The 27,825-nt window shown below is 41.5% G+C and overlaps 1 protein-coding gene across 1 annotated transcript; it reads left to right on the top strand.

The window, feature by feature from the left end:
• Nucleotides 1-1,788: 1,788 nt before the first annotated feature.
• Nucleotides 1,789-27,825, top strand: SERPINB5 (serpin family B member 5). Its single transcript, XM_032293689.1, has 7 exons — nucleotides 1,789-2,064; nucleotides 9,062-9,236; nucleotides 11,529-11,666; nucleotides 13,836-13,953; nucleotides 17,475-17,617; nucleotides 23,299-23,466; nucleotides 26,074-27,825. Exons 2-7 carry the CDS (start codon nucleotides 9,069-9,071, stop codon nucleotides 26,464-26,466), a joined length of 1,128 nt encoding a protein of 375 aa, XP_032149580.1. The 5' UTR covers nucleotides 1,789-2,064; nucleotides 9,062-9,068; the 3' UTR covers nucleotides 26,467-27,825.

Consider the following 27,825-nt stretch of genomic DNA (forward strand, 5'->3'; position numbering starts at 1 on the left):
CTATCATTGGAAATGTTTCTACCCAGGCTGAGCAAGCACTGAACAGGAGGGTTTTAGAGGGAATTAAAACATCAAAAAGGAGAATAGAGAAGCTCTACAATTTAAGTGCAAGTCCCTTGAAATCTGTAGACCACAGTAGCAAGCATGGAGCAGGTGTTCAATAAATGTGGTGAGTTCAAAGTCAATATCATGCTCCAGCCATCTGTCCACTATTCCCCAAGTCTGCCTAAGCAATAGGCAAAGTGGTGCTAATTGCCATCATTAGGAAGCACATGCTATGTGCCAGAAACTATGTAAGAAGTGTCTCTTCATCCATCTCTATCTATATCTCATTTTGTAGATCTTACTGACAAATAAGAGCTATATGTAGACTGAATTTTACATATGAGGAATCTGAAGGTAAAGAGATTAAGCAATTTGCTCAGGATTTCTCAAGCAATGAGTGGTTAGATTTTGTTTGCAAATGTGTGACTCTGCTCCCAAATTCTCATTTTCCCTCCTACAGCTGGATAATAGAATTTTAAGAAGCATCCTGTCCAAACCTCCTCATCTATGACTTTCTTTCCACTTGCTCCACTGATGCCTTAAATTCTATTTTTGGAGTTTAACTCATGTAGCGTACGACTTTGATCCTGGTTAACATTAAAATACCCAGGACATGGGAAGGGGAAGCTATTGGTCAATCTTAGTTTAGTAAGTTTAGTATAGCGAGTTGCTCTCTCTCATTAGTCAACAAGTACTTATTGACTGCATACTGTACATCAGGTCTGTACCAAGCGTTGGTGTTATAAATGTGAATGAATCTTGGCCCTTGCCTTTAAAAATGTTGTAGTCATATATAGGATAATGTAAGAGATTGTTATGAAACAACATAGTAAATGAACAATAGGGAATTCTAGATAAGTACAGCAGAGAACCAACTGGCTCCATTTTAGGTCCTTTCCTGAGGCTGATTTGGCTGGAAGGGAGTATGTCCCATGGAATGAAGAAGCTGTGGGAAGACAGGAGGACAAGAACAGGTTCCACGCAGAGATTTCAGAGCAAAGCTGTGCACTCCTTTTTCTTTTTCTTTTTTTCTTTTTTTTTTTGTTTTGAGACAGAGTCAGGCTTTATCACCTAGGCTGAAGTACAGTGGTTAGCTCATGGCTCACTGTGACCTTGACCTCCCAAGCTCAAGTGATTTTCCCATCTCAGCTTCCCAAGTAACTGGGACCACAGGCACGCACCACCACACTGGGCTATTATTTTGCATTTTTTGTAGAGACGGAGTCTCACCATGTTGCCCAGGTTGGTCTCAAACTCCTGGACTCAAGCGATCTTCCCACCTCGGCCTCCCAAATGCTGGGATTATAGGCACGAGCCACTGCGCCATGCCTGAGTAATCCTAATCACAGGATTTTAAAAAGAAACTTCCTGTGCCACCCAATTAAACAGTATCTCCTATCAATTTAGCAGTAAATATTTTGCTATTAGTACCTAATTTTTAGGTAGGCACTGTGTGTGTGTGTGTGTGTGTATTCCTTACTTTTCGATCACCTTTCTGTTTAATGGGCAGCTACCTCTTTTGGCGTCTAGCAGAATGAGCTGCTGCAGCTCACACTAAAAGAATGGGGATCAGAGTACTTTTTGTGCCACCAACATGTTCGAGAAATGTGTAGTATTACTATCATCACATACTCCTTTTATTTCATCTAATATTTCACTTGCTGGCCCTGCGTGGGCTAAGAGGATTGCTGCACGCATGTATCTATGTATGCATGTAGCTCACAGACCCTTCCTGCCCGAACATGCTGCAGGCCGTTTGGAAGCTGTGCAGACAACAGCAACTTCAGCCTGAATCATTTCTTTCAATTGTGACAAGCTGCCAAGAGGCTTGAGTAAGAGCGGAGAGCCGCCGAGGCAGGGCGGGGCGTGGAGCTGGGCTGGCACAGTGGGCGTGGTGGCGCTGCCCAGGTGAGCCACCACTGCTTCTGCCCAGACACGGTCGCCTCCACGTCCAGGTCTTTGGGCTCCTCGCTTGCCTGTTCCTTTTCCACGTGCTTTCCAGGACAACCGCGACTCCAGGTAAGCAAGGTGGGGTCAGAGGGCTGGTGACTTCCTCTTCAGGGAAATTCGTAAAAATGATTATTTGAGGTGATTTGAGATGGTGAACAAAGTGGATATAATGGGGCTGTCGGCTTCAGTACTGCCGCCTCTCATCCCTCAGATTGGCAGAATTTGCAGCTCTCAACCCTTTGGACACCAGGAATACCATATAGGGAGTAACATCACTTAACCATACAAGGTAAGAATATGAAGAAGTCACGCGGCTCAGAGGTTTTGGTGGCAGAGGGGTGCAACCATGATTCACGGAGGGGAAAATACTTCTGAGGACATTTTCAGGCCTACCTTGGAACTCAGAATGAATTTTGCAATGCTAGTTTCAGAAAGGGTGTGGTACCCACAAACTGGGGAAAGTTGAGAAGCACTGGTGTGTCTGGCTGGCTCTTCTCCCTGGCTGACATCGTAAGGGTGAGGGTTAGGCATATGGACTGCCCTTGCTTTTGGCATTTTTAAGCATCAGATCACTATTCATCTACTTGCCACTGCATTCTTCTAAGCGGAAATTGTTCTGCTTTCAGCTTTCTGGGTTTCAGCATAACTTTAAACAAGTTACACATTTCAGATGCATATTCTTGGACTCATAAATTAGGCTGCTTGTAGTTTCTCTCATATGCTGTACACTTTTTTAATGGCTTCATTTAAGCATATCATACTAAAAACCAGCATGCCAGGCTGGTCCAGAGACTTGTAATCAGATCCTCAGAGCTGTGGGCTCTTAGACATATTTCAGCCCAGCCCCCTGATTCTGTAGATGAGGAGCAGAACTCCCAGGTGATGTGGTGTCTAAAGTCATACAGCTTGTAAGTAGCACTGCTGAGACCGAATCAGACCTTCAAACTTGCAGCTCGGGATGTTTCCACAACACCGTGGGTTCTGTTACCATCTTTTTCATCCCCTACATCTCCCAGGAGGTTTTCAATCATGGGTTCCAAACCTCAGTCCCTGCCAGTTAGTGTAAGGTTTGAGGAGTTCCTTCAAGGGTGGAGATGAAGCCTGTCTGGGGAAAGGCTTCTCCAAAGGAAGTGAGTCAGCAGGTTTATATCTTTGCTTCCTAACGCCTTGAATTGTGCTCTTTCAACCCCTCTGGGTGGTGGATTGACTTTGGGGCTATGCAGAGTCAGCGATTTGGGCCATCCTGGTGTGGCAGAGTCCAGCTCTAAGTTTACTGTTTGGCAACAGTGGGCTGGGTCAGTGGTCAAGGTCAGGCTTCTAAAGAGACAGAGGCAGCTGTGATGCTTCAGAACAAAGCAGACCCCCCCCCCCAACTCCCTGACATGGGAAATGAAAGCAATTAGTCTCATTACTAATAGCTGCATTGTACTTTCTTGCCCACAAAGCACTTTCCAGATACATTGATTCACTTAATCACTTTGTTTAGTGCTGATATTCTTCCACATTGCAGAAAATATCCTATTTTCTTAATCTGGCACATACTTTGCTTCTCACAGATGTAGAATGCGGACAACGAAGGTTGTGTTTTTAGGCACTCCATTATTGATATTATAATAGGCAAGGTTTCTCATGGGATTGCCTAAGGACCAGTTATACCAAATACTTGAAAGATGTTCTCACCATGTCTCTCCATCTTGAAGACAAGGCAGGCTAGGCTAAATGATATCTATAATACTTTGATACAGTCAAAAGGTAGTTTTTTTTTTTTCTTTTTTTGAGATGGAGTCTTGCTCTGTCACCCAGGCTGGAGTGCAGTGGCACGATTTCGGCTCACCACAACCTCAGCCTCCTGGTTCAGGTAATATTCCTGCCTCAGCCTCCCAAGTAGCTGGGATGACAGGTGCATGCCACCACATCCGGCTAATTTCTGTATTTTTAGTAGATGCAGGGTTTTGCCATGTAGACGAGGCTGGTCTTGAACTCCTGACCTCAAGTGATCCACCTGCCTCCATCTCCCAAAGTGCTGGGATTACAGGCATGTGCCACCGTGTCCAGCCAAAAGTTAGTTTTTAAGGGACGAGGAAACTATGCCCATAGCTCTGTTTACACCTGCACACACGTGATGTGTGCTTGAAGAGTGTGGCTGATGGTCTATAAGTAAAATGAATTTATATTGTTCAAATCAGGATATGTTTGAGAGTAAATGGGGCACTGTAATTAATGACAAGACAACAGACATAAACCAGGACTGTCCCAGGCAAAGTGGGATATAGAGGAATCCTATCCACAGGGCTTTTTTTTCTCACTCGAATGGTCTAAAGACAAAAAAATCTGAGGATCATTGGCTCCGATACATTAAAGCTAGGAAATCTTTATACAAAAGCCAGTGATAAGCTATAAGTCTAGAGAAGTGAGCACACCCCTTACCCCCAGCACAGTACATGTGTCTCCATTCATTTGGGGCCACGTGCAGTCTCTGAATTGAGTCAGTTCTCCCTGTCCCGCACGTTTGCAAGGCTAACTCCTACTTCTCCTGTAGGACCTCCCTTTCATGTGACTTACTTAGTTGTCACTGTCTCTGAGATGTCACTGAGGTTTCTAGTATGGGGGCTCTGTCACTGCTGGGGATTCCGCAGTGACTTGTGTACGCATCAAAACACAACATTCATCATGCCACTAGCTGACAGCTGCTTGGAGGCAGGAGCCATGCCGAGTTCACCTTTGTTTTCTTAATGCCTACCTCAGGGACTGACACACACTGGGTACTCAGTTAATACTTATTAGACGAAAGCAATATCATATCAAGAGTTTACAACGTAAGTGGCAGAAAGGGAGCTTTCTTCAAGGAGAAAAATCAGGGAAGAAGTTTTGTGTTGATTAAACAAACCATGCAGGATATGTTGTCTCTTCAAGGGGAGATTTCGGGACGTGCAGGATTTTTGGAACTCAAGATACTTCTGAAAACAAATGCCAGCAAAGATGCAATTACCAAGATTTGCCAGGACTCACTCAAAGGGAAGGTTAAGAAAGCAAGTGGTAAGGTGTGGCGGGGAAGTGCCAGGCTGGGAGCTAGAAGCAGTGAATTCTAGGTCTGGTTTTGCCACTCTCACCCCCGTGGGTGGCCTGGGAGACTCACCTTGTTTTTGTCTGCCTCACTTTCCTCATCTGTAAAATGAAGAGGTGTAGCCACCCTAGATCCTCTCCAAGATCTTGTCCCACTTTCAAGGTGTATAATTTGGCACAGATTGCGAAAGCAAGCTGCTTGGAAATAAGCTCTTAAAACTGCATTTGTATTACTACTTAAACTTCCAAGTCGCTTTTCTATGGTTAAAATGAAATTCCTTTTAAACTTTTAGGTGCCTGAAAGATGTAGTGTTTTCTACATTGCAACTATAAATGAAGTTCTCCTTGTTAAAATAGTTACAGGGTTTTCACAGAAATGGAAGAAGACACATGTAACAAGGCCATAAAATGGAAAAAAAAATTGTAACAATTTTAGCATTTTCAACAGAAGTCATTAGGCACATAATTTTACTATATAGGTATTGCTAATCTCTACTCTTGTACTTAATAATTTTTATAGCATTTGATCATGCAGAATGGTCTGTGTAGGAATGGTATTGTTTCCCGGGCATGTATTGCCAACATTGCTGAGGTTTGTTTAAATGCTTTGTCTTGTAACACAGTCATGTGGCAATTGTGACCAAAGTCATCTTTTGAGCTGCCTCAGACCACATCAACTTTACAGTTTTTTTAGGTCACTTGGGACTAATCACAGAGCAACTGATCAGATTTACCCTGCAATATTTGATTACTTAGTGGGTGATTTTTTTTTTTTCGCCACTACAACCATTTCCTTGTACAGGCCTTTTCTGATTCCTTTGGCCAGCATCAAACAGTGCTGTTGTGACTGGGACCCAGGATACTAAGGGCTGTATGACCTTCCCAGAGGAGAACTTTCTGAGGAAGGAGCCAATCAGCATAGGAACAGGAAGGCAGATCTCTTTGCGTTCATGCACTGAAGACTAGCATGCAAAGGAAGGGACTCACTCAAAGGGAAAGTTTGCCAGTGGTGAGAGAAAGCCTCTGAGATGTTAGGATGTCAGGTGTGCACCGATTTACATCTCCAACAGGGACCTGAATCTAAGCCTTGAATTGCAACACAGCATTAATCGTATTGTGTAATTAACTACATTAAAAGCCACAATGATCTTGTATCCACAGTCATTTAGACTAAATGTAATTCAAAATGTTATGATGAGTGAATGAATAATGCTTTAGTTGAATAAAATGGTAAAATGAACATTTCCTTACCTTTTCATCCACTTCTAAGATCCATTTGTAGGCATAGGTAGCAGATTAATGTAGATCTTAAACACCCATTTTTCTATCCAAAGGAAATCACTAAAAGTATAGTTTGTTATTAACTATGCAAAATTATTCTAGTATCTCTTGTAGGATAATACATACATGCTGGGGGGAACTACTAGTGTTTGTTAAAGCACAGTTTGTGTATTTCATATTATTATCAATGTGATTAGATCTCAACTTTTGGAAGCGTTAGAAGCGTGCAGGGATCTGGGCTTGGGCTTCTCTATTTAATGAAGAAATGACTCATTATTTCACGTACATGTTGAGTTTTACTTGTAGATGAACTTGGCATTATTAATATGAATTTCTAGTGCAGAAGGAAGCCAGAGTTCCTATTCTGAAAGTCTGTCCACAGATTCCCCCAACCTTCTGTGAAGAGTTTCCTTATAGTTTCCCAGTGGCAGGCACACTGGTTGAAACACTCCGCAGGCTTTCTTTTTTGCTTCTGTCTACCCTGCTGACCTCAGCATACACCTAATGCCAGTCACATTTCCCTGGGGTGTGATGTCATCTGTTGGCCCTCGCTGCTGCCCTGGAGGGAGAAGGAGTAAGGTTGTGGGCTTTAGAAAAAAGAGGTCCACTTGACTTCAGGGGGCCTCATGGTATATTTGCAATGGGAACGCTGGCCTGAGTGCACGTCTGTATTTATCAGGGATGTATGGAGAAGGAGGAAGCCCATGCAGATGACCAGTGAGCATGAACAGAGTCAACAAAACATTTTTTTGGATAATGAACTCGCTTTTTCAGACCCTGAGATATGGTATAATCGATGTGAGTTCATCCTACACACAAGCCATATATCCCATAAAAGGGAGAACTTTGAAGAAATATTTAAAGACCAGGAATCCTCTCCTCCATCTTATTCTTACATCTTTGCATTTTGAATTTGTGTCCAGGTATAAGGTGCAAATTGCGATCCTACTCATCATGCCTTTGACTCTTGCCACATGTTTGGCCCTAGCCAAAGGATGCCCTCTATCTTAAGCAGTGGAGCTTCCTTTCTGAGGCCAAGGTGCATGTCCTCCCTGAAGACCTTCAATGTCACGTTTGGCCCATGTCTGTGTGCATGTGCCTCATGCTTTGGGGGAACACTTCCAGTTTAATCCCTGTACTGCTCACCCAGGGGTAGTAATATCAATTGATTTCCTAAATATGTAGGTAGGCCTTTATTAGAACAGTGAAACTTTTTCAATCTGTGGATCCCTTCATACTCTTAAAAATTACTGAGGACCCCAAAGAGCTGTTTCTTTTAAAAAATGTAGATTATATCTATCATTATTTACCAAACTAGAAATTAAAACCAGAAACATTTTGAAATGTTCACTTACTAATTTATTAAAACAATATAACCATTAAATACTGCTATAATATATATATTTAAAAACCATTTTCTAAAGTAAAAATATATAAGAGGAGTGATATTGTTTTTCATTTTTGAAAATCTCCTTAATATTTGACTTAATAGAAGGCATGTCATATAGCCTCTGGAAAACTCCACTGTATATTTGTGGTTGAGAATGATAATGTCTTAGTATTATTATGAGAATAGTCTTAACCTCATGGACCTGCTGAAAGGGTGTTAGGGACTGTCAAGTGTCAAGACACAACACATTGGGAATTGTTGTATTAGAATTAAAGAGCTCTGACATGTGACAAGATGCCTACCTGCTGCTATATCCACTGTACCAGGCTACATATTTTGAAGCTGTTCTTTTAACTCCCATATTATTTATTACACTACTCACATATCCTGGGCAGCTCTGTATTCTAGTTATTTGTCTACATATCTGCCCAAAGCGACTACCAGCTCAAAGAAGCAGGAGCTTCACTGCTTTTTCTAACACTCTGGGTAGTGTCTTACACACAGATGTGTATTATTAACACAAAAAAGAACTGCTGCTGTTTATTCAGCATTGTGATGTGCTGGGTGTCCAGAAAAGGCATGACTTACTCTAAGGGTTTTCTAGTGCTGCTATCACAAAGCACCACAAACCAGGCAGCTTAAAGCAACAGAGGTTTATTATTCCACAGGCTTAGAGGCCAGCACTTTGAAATGAAGGTGTTGGCAGGGTCATGCTGTCTCTGGAGGCTCCATGACTTTCTCTTGGTTTCTGGTGTTGCCAGCAGTTCTTAGCATTCTTTGGCTTGTAGAAGCATCCCACCAATCTCTGCCTCCACTGCCATATGGCATGTCCCTCACACTGGTGAAAACATTTGTGTCTTCACATCTTCCCTTGTGTATGTCGGTTTCTGTGTCTCTTCTTATCCCTTTAAGGACACTAGTCATATTGGATTAGGGCCCACCTAACTCCAGTGTGACCTCATCTTAACTAATTATATATTAGTTAAGAAACAGGAAATACGCTTTCTCCACATAAGGTCACATTCACAGGTAATGGGGATTAGGACTTAACATATCTTTTGCGGGGACACAATTCAACCCATAACACTTAGTAAATATTAGACTGAACCATGCAAAACCGCTGCAATTTGACAGTTTTTGCTTTATAAAAATTTTAACTTTTGCCTAGAAGTTTCTTCACAACTAATCTTACTTTTGAATTTACAGAAAGTTCCTTGTTTCTTCTGTCGGAGATCATGACTTTAAGTAGAATTCTTATTGTGTTGGCAGAATGCAGTTGAGAAGATTTTAAAGATGCTTTAGGAATTAACCTCTCCTTGTCCTTACTTCCAGGCCCACAATGGATGCCCTGCAACTGGCAAATTCGGCTTTTGCTGTTGATATGTTCAAACAACTCTGTGAAAAGGAGCCCCTGGGCAATGTCCTCTTCTCTCCAATCTGTCTCTCCACCTCTCTGTCACTTGCTCAAGTGGGTGCTAAAGGTGACACTGCAAATGAAATTGGAAAGGTAAGTCCCAAACCTTGTTTCTACTTTAAGTGGGAATACAGTTATTAGGACCCACAGGCAGTTCCTAGGGGGAAAAGGAACGAAGACTTTGTGGTCAGAATTGGTCAAGATTCAGAGCTGTGCCATTCCCGGACACTCTTTTTTTTTGAGACAAGAGTCCCACTCTGTTGCCCAGGTTGGAGTGCAGTGGTGCAATCTTGTCTCACTGCAACCTCCAGGTTCAAGCGACTGTTGTGACTCAGCTTTCCAAGTACTACAGACGCGTGCCACTATGCCGGACTAATTTTTGTATTTTTATTAGAGACAGGGTTTCACCACGTGGCCAGGCTGGTCTTGAACTCCTGACCTCAGGTGATCCTCCTGCCTCGGCCTCCCAAAGTGCTGAGATTACAGGCACCTTAATCTATTTTTACATGTGAAAACTCACTTGTAGGTCCTGCAACTCACGTTTGGGATAGGCACCATGCTGTGATGGAGAACGTGGAGATCTGCTGGGTGCTCACAGGTCCTTCATTTTGACTTATGATATTTTTAATCTACAGTGGGTTTATTGAGATGTAACCTCATCAGAAATCAAAGAGCATCGTTTTAGGGCTTCTTTTTGGCTATGGTTGATTATCTAGCTTTGCAAAGTTGTTAGACCTTCGCGTGAGATGATATTCCTGATTGTTCAAGTCCTCATGTACTTTTAGATAATAGATGAATGTTCTTCTAATTCTATTAATTATTCTTATACTAATCATTCTAGGTTCAATGGAATTTTTTTCCCATTAGCTCATAAGCATTTAAAAAGGGAACACCTTCTTGTATTCATAAGTGCCTAGAAAGTATGGCCTATAAGAGTTATTTAGGTCAGGATGAAGAATTTACATTTAGGACTTGAAGCAGCTTCACTCTTGAAGAGAAGATACATCTCCTCTTCGATCATCATCTCTGAACTGCGCAACTCCGTTACCCCTACCCAATCTCACATTCCTCATTTCTCATCTACCATTAGAGAAGGGCCAGAAAAAGAAAAGAGAACTTCCTGATTGTGGGTCTGTTTCTCAAGAATTCCTCAAGATCTTCTCATTACGTGCAATTGGTTCCCCGGCAGTACTTAACTGGGCCCTTTAATTTTCTGGTCTCCTTCATCCGTCTTTAGGCATAAGAGTTATGCACTGCCTGGGACCAGCCCATTTGACCCCACAATGCTGAGGCTGATTCACTGGCACAATGTGCTGGTTTGGTGGTGTTCGTTATCTGAGTTGTGGAATCAAGGCATGGCCATTATGAGTTATGGAGTGAGAAGGGTATAATCTTATGCTGACATTACATGTTGTGGTGCTTCAAGGCAGAAAAGATGCTGGACTATTGGTTGGAACAAAAAAAAAATGTTAGGAACAAAATACTGTACAATGATTTAAGCCTTCCAAATGATAGTATTCTGGTTTTAAATGGCTTACAATATTATTACAAAAATAATTAACAGTTTGAATATGTATAAAATTTAGGTGTTTTATATATAAGTAATCCTCATAACAACTCAGAAAAGCAAGTATTCTCAGCCCATTTTACAGAGAGGAAAGGAGGCTCTGAAGAGTTGGAGAAGATTACATTTCTAGTAGGTGAAGGCTCGGATTCAGTCTGACTCTAGCCCACCCAGGACAGCCCACGATGTATTGTAGCTGCCCGTCAGAAATGACACATCTGTTCACCTGGCAGTTGTTAAAACACCTAGAGGAACTAGACAAACTCTGCCTAGAGGTATTTCTGTCCAGAAATCTGATTCCTGCCTGATGATGGTCTCTCTTGGTATTAATCTCTCTCTTCTGGTCTCTACATTGGATAGAAATTATAATCCAGCTTCATCATTCTCCAAGTTTGGAAAAATCTCTCTGTGTGAGTATTAAGGGCATCACTTTGAGGAAAGGACAAATGTTCTCGATAGGTGATTAGGAAGAGTACCTTTATGGTAGTGTTTCTCAACAGGGACAATCTGTCTTCCCCTTCCCACTCTGGGGACATCTGGCAATGCCTGGAGACATTTTAGGTTGTCTTAAATAGGCAGGAATGCCACTGTCATCTAGTAGGTCAGGGATGCTGCTAAGCATCCTACAGTGCCCAGGGCAGCCCCACAAAGTCTCATCCACTCCGAATGTCAATAGCACTGAGGTTAAGGAGCCTTGTTTTATGGGAACTGGGCAGGAAGGTTCCGTATTTCCAATGATGTTGGTCATTATCATGTGTCCATTTCAGTGCAGCATCATTCAGAGGCAATACTTTTTGGGTAATGAATTTTTCTCTTAACAGGTTCTTCATTTTGAAAATGTCAAAGATGTGCCCTTTGGATTTCAAACAGTAACATCGGATGTAAACAAACTTAGTTCCTTTTACTCACTGAAACTAATCAAGCGGCTCTACGTAGACAAATCTCTGAATCTTTCTACAGTAAGTTGTTTAAAGCAAGTAGCAAGACTTAACTTTTTACCAGGCATGGCATTTTCATGCTGTTAGAACTACAACTTTTTTTTTTCAGTGAAATTCATTTCTAGGATGTTCACTTATGATTTGAGGCTTCTTAAATAAATCCTGGTGGAGAGGTTGAGTATAGTGGGAATCAATTGCAGTCATGTCTTCTAACTCAAAATATAGAGAAGCTTATGGGCTTTCCTTTTCCCTCTCAAATAAATTTTACCCTTCGTTTTAGCTTCCTCTGAGAGAATGGAGGACAGAGTAATTAACTCTCTAATAAATGTAGCTCCATAGACGAGAAGTGTAAGACAGCTCATGATTTAACGTTTTTCTCCTTAAAGAGCAGGGCATATGGGCTGGGACAATGTTTCTAGCTCTCCACTTCATTTATTATGCACTCAATGTTCTTCTGATGTTCTCAAAATCAATAAGAAAAATAATAACTATGAATTCACAATTTTCATCAGTCACAAATTAGTTTTGTTTGCTGGGCTGGTCAGGTAGGGATCTCCACAGGCAACTCTAGTGATATTTTAAAAATCTGTATTTGAAACAGACAATATTCTAGACTAGATGAAAGTTCTCTCTGCACTTCAGTAACATACAGTTAATTTAGTTCCTGTTTGGACGGTCAGAATTTCAAGCTTTCCAAATCTAAAAGCTAGACTACCAGGTTTTGAATATTTTACCATGATTTTGAACTTTCTGCAGTAAATATTTGTTTCTGTGGTTAAGATCTTTTGAGGACATGGGTTACTAGATATTGTAAGTATATTTTTTGTGGCTTAAAGATGCATATACGCAAGTATTTTTATTCCAAAAATTACTTGGAGAATTAAAAACAAAACAAAACAAAAAAAACACCTGAGCTGTGAGTTGAAGCCTCAGCATACAAAATTTCTAGAAGCTCCCTAAATGATCATTAAGGAGACGATTAGCACATTTTTGTTGCTGGCAGTGAGGACAATGGAGGCTCTCCTTCATCTGGCTAAGGCTTTCTAATGTTTTTAGGTGAGATTGGTTCTCTCAGTCAACAGTGACAGTCAGTCCCAAGGTTGATTTGCAATTAACTGAAGCTAAGTTAATTGGCTAAGACTGTAGCTGCTCTGAGGAAATTCAAGGAGCCCTGTGCTTGGAAGTGAACTGACATGACATTGAATCAAGTTATATTTAGTTTGGTTGAACTTCCATGCAACATCTGGAATTATGTTAACCAGACTGGGAATTGCAAAGTGTTTTTTTTTTTTTTTTTTTTTTTTGAGTTAGAATCTTGCTCTGTTGCCCAGACTGGGGTGCAGTGGCATGTTCTTGGCTGACTGCAAAAGATTTTTTAAGACTGCTTTCCATTGCGCCTGCTAGGTGCACAGCATCAGTAAATTTACTAATTAAAGGTCCAAACAAGTGTGGTCTGTGGAGGATCTCCCGCATCAGAACTACCTGGGAGTTAAAAGGGCAAATTCTTGAGGCCCTTTTAACACCCAGGTAGTTCTGATTGAATCAAAATGGAAATGGGATTTAGGGTTGCACATTTTAAATAAGCATTAGAGTAAGAATCCCTGCTATGTTTTCTACAGCGTTGCGTTTGCAACCTTAATTTGCAGATGGCATACCTGGAAATTTTGTTAAAATGCACGTTCTGATTCAGTACGTCTGGAGTGGGGTCTGAGATTCTTCATTTCTAACAAGGTCTCAGGTGATGCTATATGCCACTTTGGACCACAGTTTGAGTAGCAAGGGTCTATAGAATATTTAGTTTGGCAAGAACAAGAGTTTTCTGCTCATTCTCTTTTCTTTACATTTCCTATATTCTAATACATATGTATCTGTATACATACAACATTTTAATATTTCTAAAATTAGAACCTATAAGATAATTGGGTATATTTAACGTAGTGTTTTGTTTTCCCCAAAACTGATATTAAATCGATAGATGCATTTAATAATTGAAATTGTCTTACAATTGAAAAAATGAAACCTTCAATACAAAGAAATTCACTGACTTCTACATGAGGTTTCAATTCATATAGTGTTCCAACTTAGTGTACACGCAGCAGTTAATATTTAATATTCCTTTTGTTAGAACAGCATAACAATGCAATAACTTGATTATAGACTTTGTGATTTTATGAACTGCATGTTTTTCAGGAGTTCATCAGCTCTACGAAGAGACCCTATGCAAAGGAATTGGAAACTGTTGACTTCAAAGATAAATTGGAAGAAACGAAAGGTCAGATCAACAACTCAATTAAGGATCTCACTGACGGCAAGTACCCTTTAATTGTTCTGTGTCAATCACCAAGTAAACAAGGCCTTCCATCTCATAAATGCTTGCTCCAAGCATAAAACAACATCTGGAGGATTCTCTGGATATTTTTACTACACAAGCTAAATTCTTTCCCTTCGAGCCAAGTAAACAACTTGGATTTCTGGGCATGTCTTGCATTATCTCATCACTTGGTAGAAACTGTTGGTGCTTCAGTTTTAGTCTGCTTTCTCTCGCTCTCTGAAGAGCTGCCACAGGCTGTAGTGGAGCCCCAGCTGTGCCTCTAACAAAGTATGACTTTGGGCAAATCATGAGGCCATTTTTCAGTCTGGAAATGGAGGGACTGGATTATAACTTCATGATCCCCGAGGCCCCTTTCAGCTGACAAATTTTACAAATTTGTTAAGGAAAAAGGGACGTAGACAACATGCCTATAGGAAAACCAAACAAACCGTAGTGTCAGGTTGTCAACCAAACTAAACCAAAACAAACCAAACCAAACCGTAGCGTCAGCTTGTTCTCGGTGTCGGAGCTCTCCAGGCTGGTCGCTCCTCTGACAGCCCCGGCGTCTGTGAAGCTCCGAGGCGGTTTTTTCTCCAGCTCAGTGCTTTCCCCCAGGTGTCTCCCTTGTCCTTCTCGTCCCTCCACTAAATTCCTGGCGAGTCGTCTTCCTTGCTGGAAAAGAATTAGGGTTATGATGATTTTGAGAGCAATTCAGTGACTATGTCCCCCTTCCAGTGGATATATTTATAATGGCATCAGGAGGGATCCGGTGGGAGGCCGAATCTAGTCATGAAAGAATGAAGCCTAATCAGTGGCTACTGTCTGGAGGGTTACACTTCCGGGGCAAGGGAGACCCACTTCCTGTGAGAATGACTACCTCCCCCAGCTGCTCTCCCTCTGTACTGAGGAAGTTCTAACAGGACAATAAGCACAGGGTTAGAACATGGAAAGAATAGGGACTCTGGAGTCATTCAGGATCTAGGTTCAAATCCAGACGGTGGTACTTACTGACTGATATTTGGACACAAAACTTCAATTTACTGAACTGTAAAATAGGGCACATGTTACCTGATTTAATTTTTTAAGTTGTATTATATTGTGTTTTATTTTAATAGGTTTTGGGGAACAGGTGGTTTTTGATTACGTGGATAAGCTCATTAGCGGTTATTTCTGAGATTTTGATGTACCCATCACCCAAGCAGTGTACACTGTATGCAATGTGTAGTCTTCTATCCCTCACCCCTTTCCACTCTTCCCCCATCCCACAAAGACCATTATTTCATTATTATGCCTTTGCATCCTCATAGCTTTGCTCGCACTTATAAGTGAGAACATACCATGTTTGGTTTTCCATTCCTAAGTTACTCCACTTAGAATAATGGTCTTCAGGCCGGACGTGATGGCTCATGCTTGTAATCCCGGCACTTTGGGAGGCTGAGGCAGGTGGATCACCTGAGGTCAGAAGTTCGAGACCAGCCTGGCCAACGTGCTGAAACCACGTCTCTACTGAAAATGCAAATATTGGCCAGGCACCATGGCATGCACCTGTAGTTCCAGCTACTTGGGAAGCTGAAGCAGGATCATAGCTTGAACCTGGAAGGCAGAGGTTGCAGTGAGCCAAGATCTCACCATGGTACTCCAGCCTGGTAGACAAGAACGAAACCGTCTCCCAAACAAACAAACAAACAAAAAAGAAAAATGATCTTCAGCTCCATGCAAGTTGCTGTGAATGCTTTTATTTATTTATTTAAGACAAAATGTTGCTCTGTCACCCATGCTGGAGTGCAGTGGTGCTGTCTCGGCTCACTGCAATCTTCGCCTCCAGAGTTCGAAGGATTCTCCTGTCTCAGCCTCCCGAGTAGCTGGGACTACAGGCACCATGCCCAGCTAATTTTTGTATTTTTAGTAGAGACGGGGTTTAACCACGTTGGCCAGGCTAGTCTCAAACTTCTGACCTCAGGTGATCCATCCACCTTGGCTTCCCAAGTGCTGGGATTACAGGTGTAAGCCATCGTGTCTAGCCATGAAAAGACTTCTGAATTTGAAATAGGAGGCTCAGGATTGAAGTTGAAGCTCTGGCGTTTACTGGCTCCCACACTTCTTTGTTCTTCAGGTTTCTTCAATAACACTAATATGTATTCAACATATTATATAGTGTTGGCAGCAGTTACATAATTTGCATGGCCAGGGCAAAAGTAAAAACACAGGGCTGGGCCTCTTGTTTAAACATTTATTAAGAATTTTAAGATGGTGACAGCTGAACATTAAACCAAATGCAGGGCCCTTCACACAGGGGTTACAAGCCTGTGAAGTGGGCCCTGAGCACTGGTCTGAAAATTGGAGAAGATTAGGTGAATAGAAATTCTTTATTAAAAAAAACCTGTGGGCTATTCAAATGTGAGGAGTTCTTTTTATTGAGGGATCACTCCCCTTGAACTATTTTGGCTGTTGGGATTTGAGCGTTATACTTGCAGTTGTGACTAAGCCCCATGGTGATTACAGTTGACCTTGAGGCGGCCATCTTGCCTGTGAGGTGTGCGATTGAGGGAGAGGATGGAGAGCTGTGGGGTGAAGGGGAGAACCTTCTGACATGCTTTCTAGCTGAGGAAACTAGAACAGCTCTTCTGAGCCTCAGTTTACTGCACTGTAAAATGGAGACAATCATCTTTGCCTTATAGGACCATTGTGAACAGAGTGAGATAATATATGTGAAATTCTGGAGGAAAGAAAGTGATTACGTATTTTCATTCAAGAGCGCAGGCTTTGGAGTCAGAAAGACCTGGCTTTGAATCCTGAATCCACCCTCATTTATATATCATCCTGGGAAAGTGACTTAACATCACTGAGTCTCAGCTTCCTCATTTATAAACTAGGGAGAAATATATATCATGTGTGTTAAATAGCTTGTATACTGCCTGACACAGAATAGGCATTCAGAATGGTAGCTGTGTTTTCCTTTCTTTTTTATTTTATTTTTTGGAATGGAGTTTCATTCTTGTTGCCCAGGCTGGAGTGCAATGGCATAATCTCAGCTCACTGTAACCTCCAACTCCCGGGTGCAAGTGATTCTCCTGTCTTAGCCTCCCGACTAGCTGAGAGTACAGGTGCATGCCACCACAATTGACTAATTTTGGTATTTTTAGTACAGGTGGGGTTTCATCATATTGGTCAGGCTGGTCTCAAACTCCTGACCTCAAGTGATCTTTCCGCCTTGGCCTCCCAAAGTGCTGGGATTACAAGCATGAGCCACTGTGCCCAGCCGTTTTCCATCTTTTTTTCTTCCTTTCTTCTTCCTTTTTCCCTACACTCCTTCATTCTCTCTTGACATCTTTGGGAGATCTGGTTGTGTCAAGGTAGAAGAAGAGAAAATAATCCTTCTGAAATTTGAGGTTGGAGCTACCAGGCCTTACACGGTGTGACTCCATGAAGTGGTAAATACTCAGCAAATATGCATGTGAATCCCAGATGTAGTTTGGAAGAATAATTCCGCTCTTTGTGTATTCCTAAAATTGTTGCAGGCCACTTTGAGAACATTTTAGCTGACAACAGTGCAAACGACCAGACCAAAATCCTTGTGGTGAATGCCGCCTACTTTGTTGGAAAGTGGATGAAGAAATTTCCTGAATCAGAAACCAAAGAATGTCCTTTCAGAGTCAACAAGGTATGTGGGGCATCACGTAGCAGTAAAAGGAGCCCAATGATAGAAGTGAAAAATAATAGGGACAGAGGGGGTCATAAATCCATTCCAGTGAGGAACCTGAGGGCACGACAGGCAAAGTGCCTTTCCTGAGATGAGCAGCTGGGAGGTAAGTGGTACAAAAAGAGCCAAAATCCAGAGGACCTCCTGTTTTCCATAAAGTCTTCAAGGATCTGAGCTGAGTGAAACTTTATAGATCTTGTAACCCAGTGAGTAAAGCGAAGTTTCTGGCTGAAAAATAGCGACAAACTTCTGAGAAATTTAGCAGAAAAAGAAAAGACCAAACTCCATTATCAGAGGACTTTGGATTATCATGAAACCTTGACTATTTAGGAATCTTTTTCCTGATTAACTTCCCTAGGATCTCATTTTCTTATCTGTTGATAGTGAAGTATATGGTCCTGGGATTTTAATTTATAATTTATAAGATGCTTTGATGGCATTGCATAGTGGCTCATGCCTATAATCCCAGCAGTTTGGGAGGCTGAGGTGGGCAGATCACTTGAGGTCAGGAGTTGGAGACCAGCTTAGCCAACATGGTGAAAGCCTGTCTCTACTAAAAATACAAAAATTAGCTGGGCATAGTGGCGGGTGCTTGTAATCCCAGCTATTGGGAGGCTGAGGCAGAAGAATCACTTGACCCTGGGAGGCAGAGGTTGCAGTGAGCTGAGTCCGCACCAATGCATTCCAGCTTGAGCAACAAGAGCGAAACTCCATCTCAAAAAGAAAAAAAAAAAAAAGAAAAAAAAGAAAATAGATGCTTTGAAGCACTTTTTGACTGTGAAAAAAACAAAGAATAACTTACTCATCAGCATCAGTGGGAGTCATTATGGGAAGAATTAAGAGCCTGTTTTTCAGGCCATCTCATTGATACCATTGAAGTAAATATGTTAACAATGATTACTAAAAGTAGGTAAAGTACCTCTTTTGTAAATGAGACCAAAGAATTGAGACTAGAAATTGGAGCCATTTCATTAGAAAACCTAAGAAAATCCAGAGATCTATATGATGATGTGATGTGGTCTCCTTGGGTGAGATCTGACTTGTATTAGACTGGAATCAGCACTTTAGTTAATACAATACTTGAAGGTAGCTTAGTTACTACTTTGTAGCTCCTATGCATCAGTTCTAGTTTTCATATTTCTCCCCGTACGTAGAGTACCTAGCATCAATATCTTGCTTTTGCCAAATACAGTAGCACCTTCTTAATGTTAACATCCATGAGGGAAGCTCTGCAAGATACAATCTATACCTGGGTTAGCTGGATGGCTTCCATTACTCTTTCTTTGTTCTCATGGAATTTTATTCATACTCTCCCCTGTCCCCTGCCAGAATATGCTTTCCACAGTGAAATCTAACTGTTTACTTACATAGATCCCCTAGTAGTGCGTGGGATTTTTAAGGTAGGGACAATGCCTTATTCATCTCAGTGTCTACAATTTCTGGCCAAGTTCCTAACACATCAGTAGGTACTCAGCAAATTTGTTGAATGAATGATCAATTCCTAAGGGTCAGTTTGTTAAACAATCAACAGCAGACAGAAACTGTCTTTAGGACTACCATGGGTTCCTATGCAAGACCCATTGGGCATTTTCACCCGGAGAAGGCAATGAAGATTGTTATTGCTCTTTGCTGACTCAAAATATCCATGGGTGCTGAGGGGTGGGTAGGAGGTCCTCTTACCTTCCTGAGATTAGCTTCCCAACTGCAGTGGTCTTCTCAAAGCTGACTGCAGGGACAGGATTGACCCTGCACACAAGAGGTCTGTCTGAGATTCTAGAGACACATAGGTCCTTGGGTTTTAAGCATGGCTTTTAGACCTTCTCGGTGTTATCTTTTATCTGGAGTGGAAGTGGAACGTGACTTTACCAAGCCTCTGCTGTGAGTCTGTTGGGGGGAGTGCTGGCCCCACTGGCCCTGATGGCATCCACACAGCATTTGCTGTCATGAAGTGGCCACTCTGGCTCCTTTGATCAGTGATTGGCTCTCTTCCCTGGCAAGTGCTGGCAAAGGGTTCCTAATTCTGTTTGTGTGAAATCTGAAACAGGTTGCCAATGGTGCCTCTCATCAAATCCTCAGAGCCAGCCTGGAAGGAACACCATGAAAATGTTGCAATAGTTGATGAGTAAAATGTAGACTTTTGTGTCAACCACACTAAGGGTCGTACTTTCTTCATTAAGAAAGTGTTAATGTGTGTTTTTTGAGAAGGGAGGAAGAATGTGTGCTATTCCTTTATTCTTGCTATTAAATCACAAAGCTAGGTTATATAAGATCCTGGAAACTCAGCCTTTATGAACAGAATTAATAAGAGTTTGAATGTCATTGATCTCTCAGTGTTTCACTTAATAAAGCAATAAAATGGTACTCACAGCTGCATGAAGCTACACCCTTTTTTTGAGTGCAGATGCTATTACTTCTCCTTTGTTTTCTTTGAATTGCTTTGTCAGCCTTGAACTTTTTGAGTGACGCTATTAAGCCTTTTCTCATGGTGTCTCCAGTAAGGGTTAGACTAAATTGGTGAAGTTATATTATTAAAAGTTTAGTATAATACGTATTCTGATAAAGATATCTATTCATATATATTTATAGTAGTATATAAATGTCATATTATATTTGTAAAATATATGTCATATTCTATTTTCTGGGATGGATAGTCTTTATTTGGTCCTCTTTTCAGAAGATATGTCTCAACATGTGTTTCAGAAAATAAAGCACCCATAGTCAGTGCCGGTAGGTGAAATTGATGGCAGTTTTTGGAGGCCACAACTATATGCACATTCGGAAACTATTAGCAGTCTAACCTGTTGGAGATTTTTAGACAAATTTCTTTAGGAGGAATATATTTTAAGGCAATATTCTCTTTAGGAGAGATAAAGGGAAGAATTATCTGTTAACTTCCAAAGCAGTATGTTTTCCTATAATTCTGTTTCTGGTTACACATAGAGTTGAAGTCTTCCATTATTTATCAACCAAATATTCAGTGAAAACTATAAGTTGGGTTAGAAAATAAGACTTAGTTTCTGCCTTGTGTATTCTCGTTGTGGGGGGGAAGTGGAAAGACAATCACTAGATAATATCTCTCACACTGTGGCAAGTAAAACAGAGGTATATACAGAAGTAAAATAAATGAGGTTTATCTCTGCTTGAGAAAGGTGTTGGGGGAAGGTTCAGCTTATTGTTTAAAGATACCAGGTGCGAGTTTACTGCAGTGTTATCCTTTCAGGCTTGACATGAAGCTTGAACTTTCTCCCCAGAGAGACTTAGTTAACAGGCAAATATCCTGTGGGAGGGGTATGTCAAGATAATAAGTTACACTACATTACTGTCAGCCTTTTACATCTTAGTGTGAATGCATTTTCCTTCAGGAAATCAGTCCCCTCTGGAGGTCAGGAGGCCAGCTGTTAATAGGGGCAAAGAAAGGAAAAGGCCTGGGCAGTGCTTGGAGATAAAGACCTGAGCGATCAGACCCTTCATTGGCTCTCTTTAAGAAGAGTAGGGCATGCAGTGGAGCTCAAAGGGACTTAGAGATTTTTTTTTTTTTGAGATGGAGCCTCGCTTTGTCATCCAGGCTGGAGTGCAGTGGCACTATCTTGGCTCACTGCAACCTCTGCCTCCCGGGTTCAAGCAATTCTCCTGCCTCAGCCTCCCGAGCACCTGAGATTACAGGCGCCCAACACCATGCCCAGCTAATTTTTGCATTTCTAGTAGAGATGGGGTTTCACTGTGTTGGACAGGCTGGTCTTGAACTCCTGACATTGTGATCCACCTGCCTTGGCCTCCCAAAGTGCAGGGATTACAAGCGTCAGCCACTATTCCTGTGCTAGAGATAATTTTAAAATGACTTAGAGATAAGTTTAAAAAACATTTCCTTTTTAAAAATCATGCAATACTCCGAGTATTCAGAAAAAGAGAATAATGAAACAAATACCCACATTCCGATTAACCATCTTTGTGCACTTAATATTTTACCTTACTTATTTCAGATGTCTTAAAGAAAAACTATAACAACGGTTGCATTGCTTTGTGTATGTCCCTTCACCGCTCCCTACACTGTCCTGTTCGTCCTTCTCCCTCCCCAGTGGTAACCATTATTCTGAATTTACAATTGCTTCATTCTACTGACAAGAATACTGAGGCCTGGAGAGACTGAGTGATTTGCTCAAGGCCAGAGAATCTCACATTTGGGACTAAAAACCAAGGTTCTTATCTTCAATCCAGACTTTGTTCATTAGCTCAGATCCAAGTAGGTGGCAGTACAGCCGGGAGTGGGCGATTCAAACCAAAGAGAGGTCAGAACAAGTACTGCTGTGTTCTGCTATATGCTAGGTTTGTTGTCGTTATTGTTCTGTTTCATTTTGAAACAGAGTCTCACTTTGTTGCCCAGGCTGGAGTGAGGGCAGTTGTGCCATCTTGGCTCACACCAACTTCCGGCTCCCAGATTCAAGCAATTCTCCTTCCTCAGCCTCCCAAGTAGCTGAGATTACAGGCATGTGCCACCATGCCTGGCTGATTTTTGTATTTTTTAGTAGAGATGGGGTTTCACCATGTTGGCCAGGCTGGTCTTGAACTCCTAACCTTAAGTGGTCTCCTACGGTGCAGGATTACAGGCGTGAGGCACCGCGCTCAGCCAGTTTTTGAAATAAGGTATTTTATTAGGAAAAGCCATTTAAATGGTTATGTGGGTTTTCAGTAGAATTTACTTTCAAGTCAGCTCCACCAGGAATAGTTTAAAGATCTCATAGGCATCTATAAAGAATAACAGGCTGGGTGCAGTGGCTCACGCCTGTAATCCCAGCACTTTGGGAGGCTGAGGTGGGCGGATCACGAGGTCAAGAGATCGAGACCATTTTGGCCAACATGGTGAAACCCAATCTCTACTAAAAATACAAAAAAATTAGCTGGGTGTGGTGGCAGATGCCTGTGGTCCCAGCTACTCGGGAGGCTGAGGCGGAAGAATTGCTTGAACCCAGGAGGCAGAGGTCGCAGTGAGACGAGGTTGCACCACTGCACTCCAGCCTGACGACAGAACAAGACTTTGTCTCAAAAAAAAAAAAAAAAAAAAGAATAACAAACATTGCCTATATTTTCAGCCATACAGTCTTATTTTTAAGGTTTGATCTATGCAAAAACAGCATTATATATAGTTCCTGTAATGTCTAACATGTAGATTATAAAGTATATGAATAACTTTTCAAAGGAACACAAACTCTTTACAGGACAGGCACTGGTTTGGGTGCAGGACAGTTTGATCTCAGTGGATGATGGGATCACAAACCGTAATCATCTGAAACTGTGTCAAGAGCAAAATTGTGTATATATATGTACATATATATTTATGTGTTTGCATATACACGTGTGTATATATGTGCATGTGTGTATATAGATATGGGGTATATATAGGTGTGTGTATAAGTGTATGTGTATGTATATATGTGTGTACATGTATGTGTGTATGCATATATATGTGTATGTGTATATGTATATAAAGGTGCATATATATATGTATGTATATATAGGTTTATGTGTATATGTATGTGCATCTGTATGTATACATGTGAGTATATATATGTGTGTGTGTGCGTGTGTATATATATTTGTGCTTGTATAAATTGAAAAGTAAGCAGTCCAAATTTTTCCTTTTACAGACTGACACCAAACCAGTGCAGATGATGAACATGGAGGCCACGTTCTGTATGGGAAACATTGAAAGTATCAACTGTAAGATCATAGAGCTTCCTTTTCAAAATAAGCATCTCAGCATGTTCATACTGCTACCCAAGGATGTGGAGGACGAATCCACGGGCTTGGAGAAGGTAAGGAGGTGGCTGGTACTCTCCACAAAGGCGCCCCCTGCCTTGGCAAAGAGTCGCGTGAACAGGGCTGTGTGGGCCGTCAGAGTTGGACCCACAGCCCTCCTTTATCGCCACTGGCTCAGTCACCTCCAAGGGCCCATAGTTCTTTCCGGGGCCTTTCTTCCTTAATAGTAAAAACAGCCAACATTTATTTGGCACTTACAGTGTCCTAGGGACTGCGCTGGGTTGCCTACATGCATTATCTCATTTAATTCTTACAGCAGGCTTTTGAGTTAGAGACTCTTACCACACTCTTGTTTACCAGTGAGGGAGCTGAGGCACAGAGAGGTCAGTGACTGGTCTGTGGTTACATAATCAGTTATCGGTGTGTGTGAGATCAGGATTGGAGCCCATGTAGTTGGAGCCAGGTTCTTAACTGAAGGCTAGAGTGCCTCCCTCATCTCCCTGGCAGTAAGGCACGACATTGCTACGCATTGCCAGGTCCACTATCATGTGACCTGATATCAAGCATACTCTCTCTTGATCTTTTTCTTTCCTTCTTTTTTATTTTTCTGAGACAGAGTCTTGCTCTGTCGCCCAGGCTGCAGTGCAATGGTGTGATCTTGGCTGACTGCAACCTCCACCTCCCTGGTCCAAGCGATTCTCCTGCCTCAGCCTCCTGAGTAGCTGGGATTACAGGCATGTGCCACCAACACCCGGCTAATTTTGTATTTTTAGTAGAGACGAGGTTTCATCATGTTGGCAGCGACTGATCTTTCCAGCTGCTGGTGGTCGCTGGCAATCTTTGGTGCTCTTTGGCTTGTAGGTGCTTTCCTCCGTCTCTGCCTTCATCTTCCTGTGGTGTTTTCCTGTGTGCATGGCTGTCTCTATGTCTAAATTCCCCTTTTAGAAGGACACCAGTCATTTTGGATCAGGGCCCACCCAAAGACCTCTCGTAACTAATCACATCTGCAGCGACCCTATTTCCAAGTCTTGTCACATTCCGAGGTATTTCCACTAGGACTTCAACACACAAATTGGGATGCACAGTTCAACTCATATTCAGTGGGGGAAATTTTTTTCCTCTTAAGTGGTCTCTATTTGTTTAAATGTATTTTCTGTCTTCATCCCACTCCTGGGGGTAAGTGGACAAGGAATGTACTAGTTAGTTCAAAAACTCTAGTTAGGACAATCTTTTGGTCCTAATAATTTGTCCAAAATTTGAAACAGTGGTCATTGAAAGGTAATAATAACAGATTAGTAAGATAATCTAATGGTTCCCTTCTATATTAAAAAACAAACAGGCTGGGCTTGGTGGCTCATGCCTGTAATCCCAGCACTTTGGGAGGCCGAGGTGGGCGGATCATTTGAAGTCAGGAGTTTGAGACCAGCCTGACCAATATGGTGAAATCCCATCTCTACTAAAAATGCCAAAAAATGAGCCAGGCATAGTGGTGCATGCCTGTGGTCCCAGCCACTACAGCCTGGGCGATGGAGTAAGACTCTGTCTCAAAAACAAACAAACAAAAACACAACCCAATTTGTGACCTTGGGCATAGCCCAGATTTTTATAGGTTTCACGGGAGTAATGCCAATGCAGTATTGCTCCTCAATAGTGAAAGTCAAGGGCTTATCATTCTCCGTTGTGCATGTGTTTCTCCTCTAGCCAGGGGGAGATTGGAAGGGTGAGGCACGATTTAAGGTTTGCTCAATGAACAATTTTTTAACTAAGTAATTTTATGCTTCATTGCAACTCTCTCATTTTTTAAACCAGCTAAAATGGATGCATTCACCACCTGTGACCTTAGCAAATGGCTCAGAGTTAGTTCAGGCTCCCATTAAAAAAAAAGTAACTTTAGCTTTAATTTAAATTATTAAATCTGATGCCATTCCTAGTACATGAATATCCTGGATTTCCTCGTAGAGAAATTATAATAAGCATTTCAGAAATATGTATAAAAAGCTTTCTAATTTTACATGCATTTCATTATTGTGAATGCAACATCATAATTCAGGCATTTGTTTCTGTAAATCTGCTCTCTAACTTAAGGTTGGGTGTGGTGGCTCACTCCTATAATCACAGCACTTTGGGAGGCCAAGGCTGGCAGATCACTTGAGGCCAGGAGTTTGGGACCAGCTTGGTCAACATGATGAAACCCTGTCTCTACTAAAAATACACAAACACACACAAATTAGCTGAAATGTGGTGGCATGTACCTGTACTCCCAGCTACTTGAGAGGCTGAGACATGAGAATCCCTTGAAGTCAGGAGGTGGAGATTGCAATGAACCAAGATCGAACATGATACTCCAGCCTGGGTGATAGAACAAGACTGTCTGAAAAAAAAAAAAAAGATACTCTTAAAGTCAAAATGAAAAAACAGAACCCCACCCTCATAAATTTCAGTGCACAGGGAACACTGTTATAGGCTGGGGAGGAGGAGGACACAACTGGGGGGCTGCTGGGTCTCCTAAGAGTCACAGACCAAAAACTACTGGGCCATCTTTAAGGTTCCACCCAGGCTGCTTCGAAACCGGGCTTATAATAACACTTTATGTTTTTAATCCAGCCAGGTTCTTTACAATTGGAAATAAATAAAAATAAGTTCTTTTCATTTTTGTCCTTCAGATTGAAAAACAACTCAACTCAGAGTCGCTGGCACAGTGGACTAATCCCAGCACCATGGCCAACGCCAAAGTCAAACTCTCCATACCAAAATTTAAGGTGGAAAAGATAATTGATCCCAAAGCTAGTCTGGAAAATCTAGGGCTGAAACATATCTTCAATGAAGACACATCTGATTTCTCTGGAATGTCAGAGACCAAGGGAGTGGCCTTATCAAATGTTATCCACAAAGTGTGCTTAGAAATAACTGAAGATGGTGGGGATTCCATAGAGGTGCCGGGAGCCCGGATCCTGCAGCACAAGGACGAATTGAATGCCGACCATCCCTTTATTTACATCATCAGGCACAACAAAACTCGAAACATCATTTTCTTCGGCAAATTCTGTTCTCCTTAAGTGGCATAGCCCATGTTAAGTCCCCCCGGCCTTTCTGTGGATGCCAATTTCTGTTATCTCTGCATCCAGAGAGTCATAATCTAGATACAATAAATTGCTAATGTTGCTGGATCAGGACGCTGCCAGTACTTGTCATATGTAGCCTCACACAGACAGACCTTTCTTTTCCAATTCTATCCTTTGTTTCCTTTTTTTCCCCCCATTAAAGACAATGACATATGCTTTTAAAGGAAAGGAATCACCTTAGAGGAAAAATATTTATTCATTATTTGTCAAATTGTCCAGGTAGTTGGCAGAAATACAATCTCCCACAAAGCAAGTTCCTGTGAGGAAGATCTGGGAGCTCTTCTTCCCAGCACTATGCCTTTCTTCTTTGGGAGAATATTCCAGACATTCTCACTTCCCTGAAAGACTGAAGAAACTGTGGTGCATGGGACCCATGAAACTGCCCTGGTTCCAGTGAAAAAGCACATGCTCAGGTTACTGTAGCTCCCGAAGTCCTTATGTTAAGCTCTGGCAGGCAGGTGTTTATTCAAATTCTGAATTTTGGGAATGTTAAAAAGGTAATATTTTACACACACTATATGTTATGAAACTTCATTGATGGGATCTGGGGCAGCACCCGATAAATCCACACCTTAATATACTGCAACAAAATGTAGAATATTCAGACAAAATAGAGAAATCAAGACTAAGCAGCCCATACGGGGTCAAATATTGCTGCCAAATGAGTATGTCTCCAACTTACAAAAACACTTTGTTCGCAGAACTTCTCAGATTCTGGAATATTGGATAAGGAATTATAGACCTCTAGTAGCTGAAATGCAAGACCCCAAGGTGAAGTTCAGATCCTATTAAAAATTCACTTTTGTTTTTGATAGCTGTCCCACCTGGTCATTTGGTTGGCACTAGACTGGTGGCAGGGGTTTCTAACTGACTCACAAGGTTTTGAAATGCACAGGGATTCTCATAATAGCCAATATCAGAATTTGTGTTGAAGGAAATTTTCTCTTTGACTAATGTGATAGCAGGCAAACTTCTACCTTTAGAAAATAGAAGTAAAGTGATTAAAGTGCTCACATTACCTTGACACATAGTTTTTCAGTCTATGGGTTTAGTTACTTTAGATGGCAAGCATGTAACTTATATTAATAGGAATTTGTAAAGTTGGTTTGATCAGCTGTCCATGTTGCAGGTTCATGGATTACTTCTCTATAAAAAAATATGCATTTACTGAAGATTTTGTGGCATTTCTTCTTCCATCTCTTCCTTGCCATTCATTGTAAATAGATTCTTCTTGTTCTGAGGTTCAATATTGAATTTTTCCTATGCTATTGACAATAAAATATTATTGAATTA

This window comes from Sapajus apella, unplaced genomic scaffold (genome assembly GCF_009761245.1).
Source record: "Sapajus apella isolate SASKATOON/1434 unplaced genomic scaffold, GSC_monkey_1.0 scaffold30, whole genome shotgun sequence".
Taxonomy (NCBI): Eukaryota; Metazoa; Chordata; class Mammalia; order Primates; family Cebidae; genus Sapajus; species Sapajus apella.